This window comes from Rattus norvegicus, chromosome 15 (genome assembly GCF_036323735.1).
Source record: "Rattus norvegicus strain BN/NHsdMcwi chromosome 15, GRCr8, whole genome shotgun sequence".
NCBI lineage: Eukaryota > Metazoa > Chordata > Mammalia > Rodentia > Muridae > Rattus > Rattus norvegicus.
In genome coordinates this window covers 31986730-32001625 of record NC_086033.1, presented here as the reverse complement: position 1 = coordinate 32001625, position 14896 = coordinate 31986730, and the positions used below count along the sequence as shown (strand labels likewise).

At 52.3% G+C, this 14896-nt stretch overlaps 1 protein-coding gene across 2 annotated transcripts; it reads left to right on the top strand.

The window, feature by feature from the left end:
• The first annotated feature begins 1583 nt into the window (after nucleotides 1-1583).
• On the top strand, nucleotides 1584-11830 carry Ajuba (ajuba LIM protein). 2 transcript variants are annotated; one of them, NM_053503.1, is made up of 8 exons: nucleotides 1584-2941; nucleotides 5719-5820; nucleotides 7394-7461; nucleotides 7562-7624; nucleotides 8927-9057; nucleotides 9139-9190; nucleotides 9861-9929; nucleotides 10440-11830. In NM_053503.1, the coding sequence occupies exons 1-8, from the start codon at nucleotides 1906-1908 to the stop codon at nucleotides 10563-10565; spliced, it is 1647 nt and encodes a 548-aa protein (NP_445955.1). In that variant the 5' UTR covers nucleotides 1584-1905; the 3' UTR covers nucleotides 10566-11830. The 2 variants fall into 2 exon arrangements, with proteins under 2 accessions (NP_445955.1, XP_063130802.1); XM_063274732.1 differs by lacking the exons at nucleotides 1584-2941; nucleotides 5719-5820 and adding an exon at nucleotides 6165-6865.
• The last annotated feature ends 3066 nt before the right edge of the window (nucleotides 11831-14896 follow it).

Here is a 14896-nt window from a genome sequence, read left to right as displayed (position 1 = left end):
CGTGCCTCTGCCTCCCTAATCACAGTATTAGAACACCTGGCCTTAGGCTTTTGTAACACAGACTGTCCTGCAACTCACTACATAACCCAGACCAGACTGACCTCAAGCCATCTGTTCTCCTTTTTCAGACTTCTTCTTCTTCTTCTTTTTTTTTTTTAAAGATTTATTTATTTTATGTGAGTACAGTGTCGCTGTCTTCAGACACGCCAGAAGAGGGCATCCGGATCCCATTACACATGGTTGTAAGCCACCATGTGGTTGCTGGGAATTGAACTCAGGACCTCTAGAGGAACAGTCAGTGCTCTAAGCACTGAGCCGTCTCTCCAGCCCTGCTTCAGGCTTCTAAGTGCTGTGAATGTAGGTATGCAATACTATATCTGTCTTCTCTTCCTCACTCCCTATGGACAGCCAGGACTACCAAGAGAAACCCGTTTTGGAAGAAAAAAATTAATTTCCCACCATTTCCTGTCTCCTGTCTCTCACCATCTGAGATGTTATTTTGGATAAAAAAAAAAAATCAACTGCCTGATGTTTGGTTTTAGTCAGGCCTGTCTTCTTTCCCTATTCTTGATCATTGGTCATTATTAAGGCTTCCCCCCTTTCCACCTCATCATTTATACAGTCCCTCTAAGGATGGCAGTCCACTCTGGAAGTCATGGAAGGGTCGGAGTTGAGGAGGGTGTAAGCTTGCCTGAAAAAAGAAAATCACACTTTTTGATCTCTAGCCACCTAAAATGTTTGCTAAGTTTCACTTCCCAACACCAGGGGGTGTCTCTTCGTTTGTGTGTGTGTGTGTGTGTGTGTGTGTGTGTGTGTGTGTGTGTGTGTGTGTGTGTGTGTCTTGTCCTTAAGGTTGCATTAGTCCCAAACCTTTCTCCGTGTTTTTATGTACACTCTAAATCTTTCTCTGTCCCTCCAGAGGCAGGGATCAGCCTTATTTTCCTCGCTCTTTTTCATATAAGCACATAAATCTTGTATCCTCCCACTCCACCATCAGAGAACCATGGGTCTAGAAAGTGCTTTTTATTGAAGCTTATCTGTTTGTCTCTGAAGTCTCAGGACCAACTTGTCCTTTTCCTCTTTTATGCATTCGTCGGTCCCTGCAGCTCCCACACTTCTTAGCCTGTGCCTCCTCTCAGAGCTATCTTAACACACCGGTCTCTGGACCTCCTACGTATCCACCTTTCATCTTCCTCTTACGGTTGGCCTTCTGTCCTATCATTTCTGTGACACCTCTCCCCATCTACCCCCTCAGTCCTCACCCTAGGAACAGTATCACGACGTTTGTGTAGAACATGCTCTTTTCTTCCCAACGTTGATGGATACATTCCACAGTGCCCCTCCGCACATTCCAACTGTAAACAAAGAGTTCCCTTTCACTCGCCCTCCCCCAGTCTAAACTCTTGAGTTTTGTGAACGCAGTTGCCCAGTCTGCCCCTTGACCCTTCACGTCCTGTCTTCAGCCCTCCACTTCGGAGGCAGTACTACGGTGCCCTTCCTGCGATGCGCAGGAAATCCTTACGCGGACACCTCAATCCCGGGTGCACACCGCGCTCCGCCTTCCCGGAAAGTAGATCCGGCCAGGCAGACAAAAGTTTGGAGAAGTTGGGTCGGTGCAAGTGAGAGCCAGGGGGGCGGGCCGGGCAGCCGGGCGGTGGCGCGAGCCGACGCGTGGACAGACCTGCGAAGACAGCGGCTACCGTGGGCCCTGCCAGCCACGCGCGGACCCTCTCGCTGGGGCATGCTTCGGGATCGCGGGCGCCCGGCACCTGGGCCGTTCGCTGAGCCCCGGTGCGTGGCTTGCATCCCAGGAATCCGAGCCCCGGGGAACCCGAGACCGGCCTCTGGCCGAAAGAGTGCAGCGTGCCCGGCGAGGAGGGGGCTGCAGGCCCCAGATCCGTGGGCATGGAGCGGTTAGGGGAGAAAGCCAGTCGTCTGCTAGAAAAGTTGAGACTTTCGGACTCCGGCAGCGCCAAGTTCGGCCGCAGAAAGGGCGAAGCGAGCCGGTCTGGGTCTGATGGGACCCCCGGAGCAGGCAAGGGACGCCTGAGTGGGCTAGGGGGACCTAGGAAATCAGGACACCGAGGAGCGAATGGGGGGCCTGGGGATGAAGCTTTGGAACCGGCCAGGGAGCAAGGGCCCCTGGACGCCGAGCGGAACGCACGCGGCTCCTTTGAAGCGCAGCGCTTCGAAGGGTCCTTTCCCGGGGGGCCGCCGCCCACTCGAGCCTTGCCTCTGCCCCTGTCGTCGCCTCCTGATTTTCGGTTGGAGACCACGGCTCCAGCCCTTAGCCCTCGCTCCAGCTTCGCCAGTAGCTCGGCCAGCGATGCGAGCAAGCCATCCAGCCCCCGGGGCAGCCTGCTGCTGGACGGAGCGGGGGCCAGCGGAGCCGGTGGTAGCCGCCCGTGCAGCAATCGGACCAGCGGCATCAGCATGGGCTACGACCAGCGCCACGGGAGCCCGCTGCCTGCGGGGCCGTGCCTATTTGGCCTCCCCCTGACCACTGCTCCTTCGGGCTACTCCTCCGGAGGGGTTCCATCCGCCTATCCGGAACTCCACGCTGCCCTCGACCGACTATGCGCTCATCGGCCGGTGGGTTTCGGCTGCCAGGAGAGCCGTCACTCTTACCCCCCGGCCCTGGGCAGCCCCGGAGCTCTAACCGGAGCCGTGGTGGGAACAGCGGGTCCTTTGGAGAGACGTGGGACGCAACCCGGACGTCACTCGGTTACGGGCTACGGGGACTGCGCCGCGGGAGCCCGTTACCAGGACGAGCTAACAGCACTGCTGCGTTTGACGGTGGCTACCGGTGGGCGAGAAGCCGGTGCCCGCGGGGAACCCTTGGGGATTGAGCCGTCGGGTCTGGAGGAGTCTCCTGGTTCCTTCGTTCCAGAGGCCTCCCGATCCCGGATACGGGAGCCAGAGGCCAGAGAAGATTACTTTGGTAAGTAGGAGAGAAGAGGCTAGGGGACCGACAGACCAGACCCGTCAACGCGTGCGGTTACCCATCGCCCCGACGGCACAAACTGCTGGGGGCCGGGAGTTGCAGGTGGAGACCCCGGATTAGAAAGGGGGCCAGAGGGATGGAAAAGGGCGAACCCTAGAGCACTTGCTCGGTCCAGCCAGGTTTCTTATGGGACCAGGCTCATGATCCCTGACAAACCCAACTCTTGATTTTTCTCAGAAGTCCCGTTTTTCTCAAGCAGCGTGGCACACCGGCCTGTCGCAGTAGGAGGCCTCGTAAGGAGGAGGCGCTGCGGGGCCTGGAGAGCATCCTCCCGAGCCCCCCTCGCGGCTGGGCTCCTGCAAGCTCCGGCGTGCCGCGCCCCCACCCGCTCCTTGCTCCACCCGTAGGAATTCGGGGAATGCGCGGGGGGCGGGGCGGGCGGCCGCGTGCGTGCCGACTCCTGCCCTGGCGCTCCAGGTGCCGTGGGCGACGCCCGCCAGGCGGAGGGGTGGGGAGCGTGTGCTTGCGTTGGGGGATGTTTGCTAGCTCCCGCGCGCTCCTGGCTGCTGTCGGGGAAATGGAACCTGGTAGGGAAGCCTGGACAACCTAGAATGGAAAGCAAGACTCAAGTCCTGCCCCGCCCCAGTCCTGATGGTGAGGTGTGTGCTGGTGGCCTTTAAAAATAGGCCAGTACCTATCCGCCTATTTGCACCAGCTTCCGGAAGTGGAGGCAAAACCAGGGACCCTCCTGAGTACCATGTCTTACCTGACTGATTACCTCCATAACTTGACCAGCATCCAGAAGGAAGTAGCCCTACCTCCCCATGCCTGTTGAGGAAACCTGGCCGTAGACTCTCTCCAGTACTCGAAATTTTAAAGAAGCACTGGTCGGTGGTTAGAGCTAGATTTATCAAAACCCATAGTCATTAATTATAAAAAGCAGTTAGGATCTGAATGTGGAGGACTCCCACACACCCCTGGACTATGGGGAGGAAGGTCTTCAGTTTTTCAAGTACCCTCGGTTTTCCCAGCATTCATGTTCCCCCCCTGTCCCCGACCCCCATGTCTAGAAATAAGAACTCAGAGGACAATTGGAAATTCAAAGGTGGTGGCAGAACCTTAGTGGGTTAGAAGAGACTGAGTTCAACACACACACACACACACATTTTTTTTTCTGCCTTCTGGGAAAGAGGGGATGCAGAGCAGAGATGAAAATCACTCCGATCAAGGGAAACAGTAGCAGGGCCTATTTAGGAATTTCCTTTTGAGGCCCAAGAGAGAGCTGGGAAAACAGAAGTCTCACTGGCTAAACCATCAGAGCCCAAAGAGAGAAAGACTCAGTGCTGTACAATAGCAGGAAGAAGCTAGGTGGATGTTCTGTGAGGCGAGGCAAGGCAAAGATACCTGAGCAGCTTCCTCTTAACACAATGCCCATGGCTTCCCGCAGAAAGGCTCTGCCAGGACCCCCTGGTATGTCAACCTGAGGCACATTTCCCTGGTCCTGGTTCTTTTGAACTCAGAAATGAGGCCAGGTTGCCTCCTCTGACGGAGCCCCTACAAGCAGACTCTTTGTGTCCTAGTGTTAGCCTGATGCTCCCCTTTTCCTGCTGCCTCTGGTAAGGGGCCCTCTTCCTTGGCTTCAGCTCTGCCCAGCTGCCAGAGGGTGGGAGCAGAACAGGCCTGGGCCCATCAGTTGCTGCAGCTGCTGCACCAGCTCCCAGAGCCCCTGGGCAAAGACTGGGATGGGCCCCAACAGGCAGGGAGTGTGGCAGGGTGCCGAGGGGGAGAGGTGGGGCAGGCCCGTTGGGATCTGCTCCCCAAAGACAGGTCTTAGCCCTCAGTCATGGGCCTGGAATTGGGGAGTGGAGGGAAGGAAGAACACACCCAGGAAAGGCTGGTTCCAGAACCAGGTGTGTGCAAGTACTTTAGTGGAGAGTGTCGGGGAAGAGCAGCTAAGCCCTGTTCCACAGGGCAGGGAGGAGGTAGGGTCTGCTACTGGCTGCCCCCAACCTCCAAAATCCTGTACAGTCCTGGTCCCAGAAAACCCAACTATGTTCTTAGCAGTAAACACAGGAGTGTTCGCATGGCCCATCTGCATAAAAGACCTTCTGCTAGGCCAGGCCAAGTTTTATGGATGATAAAACTGAAGTCCCAGGAAGACTTCGGGGCCTGGATTGCTTCCTTTAGGAAGTTTTCCCAGGTGCGGCCGACCCCCTGTACTGGCATCTCCCACCTCCCAAGAAACAAAGGGTCTTTAACGTAGCCATTTTTTTTTCTATTCTTTTTTTCGGAACGTCGCCATTTTTTTAAAAAATTAGGTTGTATGCTAAGCACAAAAGATGCATTCGGAGACTATCCGGAAATTAGTAAGAATGGCTCTGCCTGGTCAAGGGCTTACAGCATCCTACTTTTGGGTTTTTTTTTATGTTTTTGAGACAGGGTCGTAGCTCGATCTCAGGTTTCACCTGCTGTGTAGCCAAGGAAACCGGGAGCCTCTGCCTCTGTCTCCTGGGTGCTGGGTTACAGCTCATACCCGCACACCTATTTATCTGGTGCCAGGGATGGAACCCAGGGCTTTGTACATGGTAGGCCAGCATTCTACAGGTTGAGCTTACAGCTCCAACCCCCTGCATCCCGTTTCTAGTTGCCCTATCTTCCCCAAAGGACACTGTGTCCCTTGGCACATCGGGCACTCGCAGTCAAGAAAGCGTGGGCATCCCTGGGTTTGGGCAGGGGAAATGGAGTGTGACTGTCCCCGACTCTTCTTGTCTCAGGCACCTGTATCAAGTGCAACAAAGGTATCTATGGGCAGAGCAATGCCTGCCAGGCCCTGGACAGCCTCTACCACACCCAGTGCTTTGTCTGCTGCTCCTGTGGTGAGTGTACCTGCTACTCAAACCCCCCAGCCCCCACTCAGCCAAACCCCTATGCAGAGGAGCACCTGTCCCAGCCCATAGCTGTCCCACTCACTCCCTCGTCTGAGCGCTACCTGCCTTTGCCTCCCCGGGCTGGGTCAGCTTTCTAGTCTCCTGTGGCGGCTCTTCCTCTGAACCTCCCTTTCTCTTGTGCCTCCCTGCTGGCCCAGCTTTGGGCTCCAGCCCCACCTCTTCTTTGGTGAGGTTTGGTCTTGGGCAGCAGAGTTGCCTGGGGCGACGGTGAAAGACTGGAATGTGGGAAGGGCGGGTGTGGGCTGGGGGAATGGGGAGGTGTGGGGGGTGCTGGGGGGGGGAGGTTTTCTCTTGGCTGGTCAGAGTTCAGCCACCTCGCTGGAGTGGAGGCCATCAGGCCATGCCAAGCTGATGACATCACACCGGAGGAATGTCTGCCGCTGCTGTTAGCTCAGGAGGCCCTCTGTGGGGGTGCTCCCCCCACCACACCCTCCCTCACCTCTCATTATCCGCTCCACACTGCTTACCCATTCTGATTCCTCGCTAACCCTCTAATCTCCTATCTCTGCCTGTCTGACTCTACCACTCAGCTCTCTTCCTCCCCCAGCTTCTGCCTGCGTCTCTCTGGGCTGATTTGGCTGTCCTTTTCATTGCCTCTTCCTGGTGTCCCACGTCCCCCACCCCCTCCTCCTCCCCCTACCCCCTCTTCCTTTCCCATGTCAGTAAGTGAGCCTTTCTTGAGGACCCTCTCCCTCCCCCGACCCTCTCCCTCCCCCGGCAGAACCGGAACTAGATTGAATGGGAAACTTGCCCCTTCTGCACTCTGTTTCTTCTTGCTTATCTTTGACCACTCAGAGCTAAAGTCGGGCTAAAGCGGTCTGCCATGGAGAGCTGGGGGAAAATCCCAGGCAGCCTCTGACCCCAAAGACTCCTGCGTTCCTCTAAGCTCCCCAATGAAGCAGTTGTTCCAAAGATACCCTGACCACCACAGAGGCTGTGCCAGGAAGGAGCTGGGCAGATACGTGAGAATCGGGTACCTTCCATGGAAGCAAGGAAACCCAGGCTAAAAGACCCTAGAGGCCAAGGCCTGGGGCCAGTACTCCATGCAAATCTGAGTGATTTCTAGTCAGAGCTTCTTACCAGGTGCCCCAGCCTGGCTGACCGTGGCCTTCTCTTAGGTGGCTCCCCAGGCACTGGGTCCTGAGGGTTTGGGTGGCAGACAGCTATTGAAGACACAGGAGCTAGAGGAGGATCGAGCAGAAATGTCGTTTGGCTGGAATGAGGCCAAAGCCAGTTGGAATTGTATCGTACAGGACATTTTCCTCTTTGAAGCGGGCTTAACTATGTAGGCCAAGCTGACCTTAAACTCTTGGTCCTTCTGTCTCTGTCCACATGGATATGGGGTTTTAGTTTGAGAAGGGAGAATAGAATAGACAACAGTTAGGAAGAGAAGCTTTGAAGTCCAGATGTCCTGTCAATGTTGGGGGACAGGGACCAGAGGAGGACAGCCCTGTGTGTGGGCTCCAGAGTTAACCTCCAGCGCCTTCTATGCTGCTTCTAGGACGAACTTTGCGGTGCAAGGCTTTCTACAGCGTCAACGGCTCTGTCTACTGTGAGGAAGATTATCTGGTGAGCGAAGGGCCTAGACTTGGCTTTTGTGCTGGGACACTGGTGGCCGTCAGGTTCCATCATCGTTTCCAGTGTGGTAACTGTCCTGTCTCCGCTCCAGTTTTCAGGGTTTCAGGAGGCAGCTGAGAAGTGCTGTGTCTGTGGCCACTTGATTCTAGAGAAGGTAAGAAATGCAGCTTCAGCCGAGTCCTGGAAGCCACCGGCCTGAAGGGCAAGAGCTGGTGACTTTGAAAATAGGGAGCCTGTTGCTAATGATCACGTTCATGCCATTCCTCCCCAGAGCTGCCTCACAGTGCTACCCCTGTGAGAGCAAGGCCATAGTCTGAGCCTCCTGGGCTTCTGTGATCTGTCCCCTCCCCGATTATGGACACAGCCACCTTCTAGCCTGAGCTATGTAATTAGGCTCCCTCTTCTGCTACTGGTTGGAAACAACTGGAACACAGTTTTCTTTTCTGTATGAAAAAGAAAATGGGGGCTGGAGAGATGGCTCAGCGGTTAAGAGCACCGACTGCTCTTCCAGAGGTCCTGAGTTCAATTCCCAGCAACCACATGGTGGCTCACAACCATCTGTAAGGAGATCCGATGCCCTATTCTGGTGTGTCTGAAGACAGCAACAGTGTACTTATATATAATAAATGAATAAATAAAAAAAAAAAAGAAAATGGAATGGGATTATGGTTTACAGGAACCATGATTCTTGACTGTGGCTTTCTAGTAGATAACCTGGGAAGAACTGAAAAAAGAAATTTCGGCACCCACCTCCAGTTGTAATAAAAAAGGTGTGGCCTGGGGCTGTAGTTCTGTTAGTCGATCGAATGCCATGGGACGGCCCTGCACAAACCAGTCATAGTGTGGCAAGAGGATCTGGGGTTCAAGGTCATCCTCAGCTACATAGTGGTGTGGTTTGGGGCTTTTTAAAAAAAAAGTCCTGGCTGGGGCTGGAGAGATGGCTCAGTGGTTAAGAGTACTGAATGCTCTTCCAGAGGTCCTGAGTTCAAATCCCAGCAACACATGGTGGCTCACAACCATCTGTAATGAGAGCTGATGCTCTTTTCTGGTGTGTCTGAGGACAGCTACAGTGTACTTAAATAAATAAATAAATCTTAAAAAAAAAAAAAAAAAAGTCCTGGCTGTCCTGGAACTCTTAGAGATCGGCCTGCCTCTGCCTCCCGAGTGCTGGCACTAAAGCTCTGCCCGGCTGCTGCCAGGTTCCATAGAGCTCTTAAGGCCAGTCTAAATACTTTGGACCCTGTCTCCAAGAGATAAAAAAACACCAAAATTCATAGACCTGGAAGTTTCTTTGACCTTTCCCGGGGTTTTATGCCTTCATTTTAAGACTCCTTGGTCCCCTCAAATTGTGTAGCATTCTTCTAGGAGGACAGGAGGGGGTTGGAAAGGAGCGTAATAGGTAGCTGGAGAGCGGAGGCGGAGCGGAGACTGATCCTCCTCCCACCCTGCGAGCCAGATCCTCCAGGCCATGGGGAAGTCCTATCATCCAGGCTGCTTCCGGTGCATCGTTTGTAACAAGTGCCTGGACGGCGTCCCCTTCACTGTGGACTTCTCCAACCAGGTGTACTGTGTGACTGACTACCACAAGTGAGTCCGACCCCCGGGGGGTGGAATGTGGGCCTGGGCCCAGGGAGTGAGTCCTCAACTCATCACTACCTTCCTTTTTAGAAATTACGCCCCGAAATGTGCAGCCTGTGGACAGCCCATCCTCCCCTCAGAGGTCAGTGTATCAGAGTTCCTCGGGGTGGCCTCTTGGGAGGAGATGGGGACAGGCAGCCTGGCCTCCCTTGGGAAGTGGCACTCCGGAGGAATGTACATTCCGTGAGAGATTCCCGTGTGACTCTGCTCTTGGGGTCAGTACCCTGACCTAAACATCCGGACCCAGACATGCTGGGCCTGGGCTCCATATCTTCTGTCCCTGTACAGAGAACAAGGCTTTCTTGGAAGTGAAGGTCACCAGATACAGGGACTGAAAAAGGGTAAAACTATCCTTAAACTGGCGAAAACAGGGATAGGGATTATTTAAACTGTGTGTGGAGAGGGCGTGCCTAGAGGAAAAGCTACTGGCCTCTTAGACTGGCTTGTGCTCAGCCTTTTCCTTTCCCTGCCCCTCCCCCCCTCCCTTGCTTCTGTGTACACGGGAGCTAGCAGGTAAGGCTGAGCCTCTGTGGAGGAGAGCTGCACCAATGGAGGCATAGTGTACTGGGACAATGCCAGGGTAGCAGGTAGCCTTCTGGTAGGAGTTGCTACATACATGTTAGCCACATAGTATCTAAGTGCAGAGAGGCTTCTGTGGGATCTGCTCCGTGGAACCAGGGTTTCTGTGGTATCAGATGGGGATTTGGGGATACCATGCTGTGCTTATCCTCACGAGACTCTCCGTGTTTCAGGGCTGTGAGGACATTGTGAGGGTGATATCCATGGACCGTGATTATCACTTTGAGTGCTACCACTGTGAGGTATGTATTGGGGTAAGAAAATCAGAATTTGGAACTGGGGGGGAATCTGTCTTGGGATGGCTGGGCATCTATGGAAGGGACCATCTACAGGGAACCAGGACACTGCTGTGACCTATGTCCAGTCTCGCTTGTCCTCTAGCTTCTCTTTCTGATCCTAGTTGTTTTTAAATCTGGAATCTGGTTTCCCCAGCATCTGAACTGCTGGGATGGGTCTTGTCTCATTATTTCTGCTGCTGCAGTGACACCTGGTGGCCAGAAGAAGTATTTCTCGGGTTTTCAGTTCAGGTCCACCCATTCACCCCTTACACACACACACACACACACACACACACACACACACACACACACACACTCTCTCTCTCTCTCTCTCTCTCTCTCTCTCTCTCTCTCTCTCTCTCTCTCTCTCTCTCTTCTGGTAACTGGGAGTCTGGTATGGACCAGAGCAGACTCCAGGGATGGCCCCGGTGTCAGGAGCCTGGGTTGACGTGAACTAGTTGCCTTCCTCCCTAGGACTGCCGCATGCAGCTGAGTGACGAGGAAGGTTGCTGCTGTTTCCCCCTTGACGGACATTTGCTCTGCCACGGCTGTCACATGCAGCGCCTCAGTGCCCGACAGCCCCCTACCAACTATATCTGAGCTGTAGTTACTGCTGCCATCACCACTGTTGAGAAATTCTCTGGCCAGCTGAGGCAAGGAGCATGCTCTACAATCCTTGTGAAGAGGTCTCTGGGGAGGCCCCGAAGGCCAGACACCCAAAGATCCTAACATTCCAAATGACCTGTGGAGGAGGAACCTTCTTCGCGGGCAGCCTGTGCTACAGCAGATGTGATGTGGCAGGCACGGTGGGTTTCAGTACTTCCTGAACATCAGATTATAATGTATCTTTTCAGTGTATGTTTCTGTACCAGTCAAAACAATGTTCCGGTGCTGGATCACATGAGAGGGCATCACAGAAACCACCCCAGTCTGTTGTACCCTTCACATAGGGTTAGCTTGGCCTTTCCCACAGTATCCTATCTTTGTCTGCATGAAGGGCTGGAAGCCTTGGACTTCATGATGAGTCATTTCTTGGCTATCTCCCTAAGGACTAGAGAGCTCCCCCATCTGTCTGCTGGGACTGAGACCAGCTCTGGGGGCAGGATGGGGTGTGCCTTGCTGCCTGTGTTGCCTGTTTCTCAGGGACCTGGGGAGGCTAACTGGGGCCTGTCCTTGGTTGCTGTTTTGTTCCGCTGGTAATGAGCAGGTTTCTGGATGTGAAACTTGCCCCATGAATAGGCTGTCCCGGAAGCTTCCCCCACTCCCGGGGTTTAAGTGCACTGAGCCCTCTAGCCGAGCATATGTGGATACATTGTATCCGTGTGAGCCTGTGCATCTCCCTCCTGTACTCTTTTTCTCAGGTGATTTACACTTAGTTCCCTAGCAGTAGCCTATCTTTTGAGACCCATTTCTTAAAGGGATCCTGCACTGGATCTGATCTGCTTACCACCCCACAACTCAAGGCTTTGGGGAAGCTGGAGAGAAGAAAATAGGTTGACTTGGTTCTAGCCACTTGGCTGAAACTTGAATTCACCTTAAGCCGGAGGACTTAAAGCCAGGACCCTTGCTGGCTGAAAGTTAGGTTCCTTGGATGACCAGGTTGCCAAGAGTTCCACCCACTATGGAGTGTTTTTATAGCTGCCTAAACGTTCTGCTCTTCTCGTTACACTGAGCGTTCAGTGGTTTCTGCCTGTTCATCAAGAGTCCTTCAGAGCTATTAGCAACCTACATTTATCAACTTTGTGGCACTTTGTGGTACACTTGCACCCTGCCGTCACGTCCTGGGTGTCTTCCTATGCTATCACTTCTCTTGACACTTAAAAAAAAAAGTTTAAATTCTAGCAATAAATACAATTGATAATACAGATGTGAGTGTATTGTGTTTCTTTGGTATTCATTATGTGTTCATAAGCATGCCTTGAGGATGTACAGGAACTCCATACAGATTTGCCTTTGTCTGGGTCCTCCATTCATATTGTTAAAATAGAATTGGGCCATAAACAAGTGAGTCTGACCTCCTGAGGAGAGAAGATCCAGCCTTGAGGGTTATTCTAAGACCACCGTGCCAGCCATTCTGGGAGTCACACGAACAGGGTCTCAGTGGAGATGAGAACAGACCCACACAGTCGGATAAGAACTCAGAGAAATGTATTTTCAGAGGAACTTCCTGAAATTTGGATTGCTTGTTCTGCAGCTGAATCTTCTGAACTATTATGGAATAAGTCACAAGAGTCCCGAGACTGACATTTTTTCCCACTAGGCTGGGGGAAAGGCAAACTTGTGTAGCTGTATGCCCAGCCTCTAGCTTCTGAGTTTAGTGTAGGAATCAGTCACTGCGCTTGTGGCTTCCTTCTCTAGCACCCAGCTGGCTCATTCCTGTCTAGTACTGCCTGGGGCTCCCCAAGAGTTGTTAACCAGTGGTTCTCTTCTCCCTGTGAGGAAATGAGTTTTAATACCTTAGAGGGGCAGGCTGTAGCAGAGAAGTAACCCCAGTAGCCCCCTGTATCAGCACAGGTTCCCATATTCCACTTGCTAGATTACCCTTGATGTTTATGTTTACTGTTTGCAGTCTCGGGTAATTGCTGGGCTGGTTTCAAGGGTATGGCAGCAGGTAGTCCTCATGCATGCAGCACCCTTGGACACCGCTTTACTAACCAGTACTAGTCAGATGGAGAAGGGAGGGTGGCAAGTAAGGACCTCTCTGTCCGCTGAAAGCTCCAAGATTAGGAAGGGTCAGGCTTTGACAGCTGCCTCATGTTCTTGGCTCCGGACAAATTCAGGTCACCAAGAACTCAAATATAGGTTAAGGAGGATGGGGGATGGGGAGCAAGATTATTCAACAGGTCGAGGCACTTTGCCACCAAGCCTGATGACCTAAGTCCCCAAAACTCACATGATGGAACAAGAGAACCGGATCCCACAAGATGACTTCTGATCTCCACCGGAGTTGTGGTGGCTGAAGTACAGAGGGTAGAAACATTACCAAAGGGTGTGAGGGAGACCTGGGCACATAGGCTTGTTCATACCTGTGTGTCCAGCATTCCTGGAGGGGAATCAGGAGACCTGGGCACGTAGGCTCATACCTGTGGGTCCAGCATTCAAGGATGGGAATCAGGAGAACAAAAGTTTGAGACTGAGGCCCGGAGAGATGGCTCAGAGGTTACGAGTACTCGTGGCTCTTACAGAGGACCCAGGATCTGTTCCTAGCACCCACTTCTGACCTCCGCAGGCACTGGGCATGAATATGGTACACAGACACACAAACACATAGCAAAAACATCCAGATACATACGAATAAATACTTAAAATCTTTCTGGTCTCTAGCACAATGGTATGTGCCTGTACTTCCAGCACTGGGGGAGGGGGATATGAAGGGGACTGAGGCAGGAGGATTCAAAAATTTGGGGCTAACCTGGGTTAAAGGCTAAAATGTAGCTCAATGGAACATTTGCGTGTACTCTGTCACTATAGATGGAGGTGGGGCAAGTTCGAATGGTTCTTCCTTTTTCTTCTTTTTGTTTTGCTGTTTTGTTTTCTTTCTGTTGTTTTTCTGAGACAGGGCTGCTTCCTATTTCTTTTATAAACTCTTGTGTTGCGTGTCATTGTAAAATGGCATGCAACACGCTTGACTTCTGCTCCCTAAAGTTTTTTTTTTTTCAAGATTATTTTATTTATATGTGAGTACACTGTAGCCGTCTTCAGACACACCAGAAGAGAACATCCCATTGCAGATGGTTGTGAGCCACCATGTGGTTGCTGGGAATTGAACTCAGGACCTCTGGAAGAGCAGTCAGTGCTCCTAACCACTGAGCCGTCTCTCCAGCCCCAAAAAGAATTTTTTTAATTTAATGAATGTTTTTGCCTTTAAGTGCATCTTGTGTTCCTGGTGACTCCAAACAGGAAGTGGTTATCAGATCGTCTGGCACTGGAGTTACAGACTGCTGTGAGCAGCCATGTTGAAGCTGAGAATCCGATCTGGATCCCCTGAAAAGGCACCCAGTGTTTTCACTGCTGAGCCACCTTTCTAGTCCTTGTTTTAAATCTCAATCTCAATCTCTCTCTCTCTCTCTCTCTCTCTCTCTCTCTCTCTCTCTGTGTGTGTGTGTGTGTGTGTCAGTGTCATGTGTGTGCATGATTGCCCAAAAAGACTAAAAGAGGGTGTCAGGCCCTCCCTCCAGGAGCTGGAGTTACAGGCAGTGGTGAGTAACCTGATGCGACTGCTAGGGACTGAACTCGTGCCCTCTGCAGGAGCAATAAGCATTCTCACCTACCGAGCCATCTCTCCAGTACATTTAATACATTAATACATTTAAAACATTTAAATGTATTAATTATTTATTTTATATGCGTACTCTGTCTCCATGCACACGACCAGAAGAGGGCATCGGATCCCATTACAGATGGTTGTGAGCCACCATGTGGTTGCTGGGAATTGAACTCAGGACCTCTGGAAGAGCAGTCAGTGCTCTTAACCACTGAACCATCTCTCCAGCCCCTTATTTTTTCATTTTCATTTTTGTTTTTACAAGATGTTTTCTCTGTGTAGCCTGGCTGTCCTAGAATTTGCTCTGTAGACCAGGCTGGCCCCAAACTCACAGAGATCCACCTGCCTCTGCCTCCTGAGTGCTGGCATTAAATGGGTACACCACCACTCATTACCTGGTTCTATTTTAATTTTTTTTTTTTACAATTATTTCTTTATGGGAGAGGGGCATGTATCCACCACCACCCACATGTAGAGGTCAGAGGTCCATCCTCTTGAATTCAGGTCATCAGGTCAAATGCCTTTACCTACTGAGCCATTTTGCTGGTCCAGCAAATTCTTTTTACTGTGTATTAAATACTATTTTGCTTCCAGTTTGACTTGGAAAGGATGGGGTTGGCTGTGTCAGGAGGAAGAGCAGTGGTTAGCTTTAGCGGGGGAAAGCATG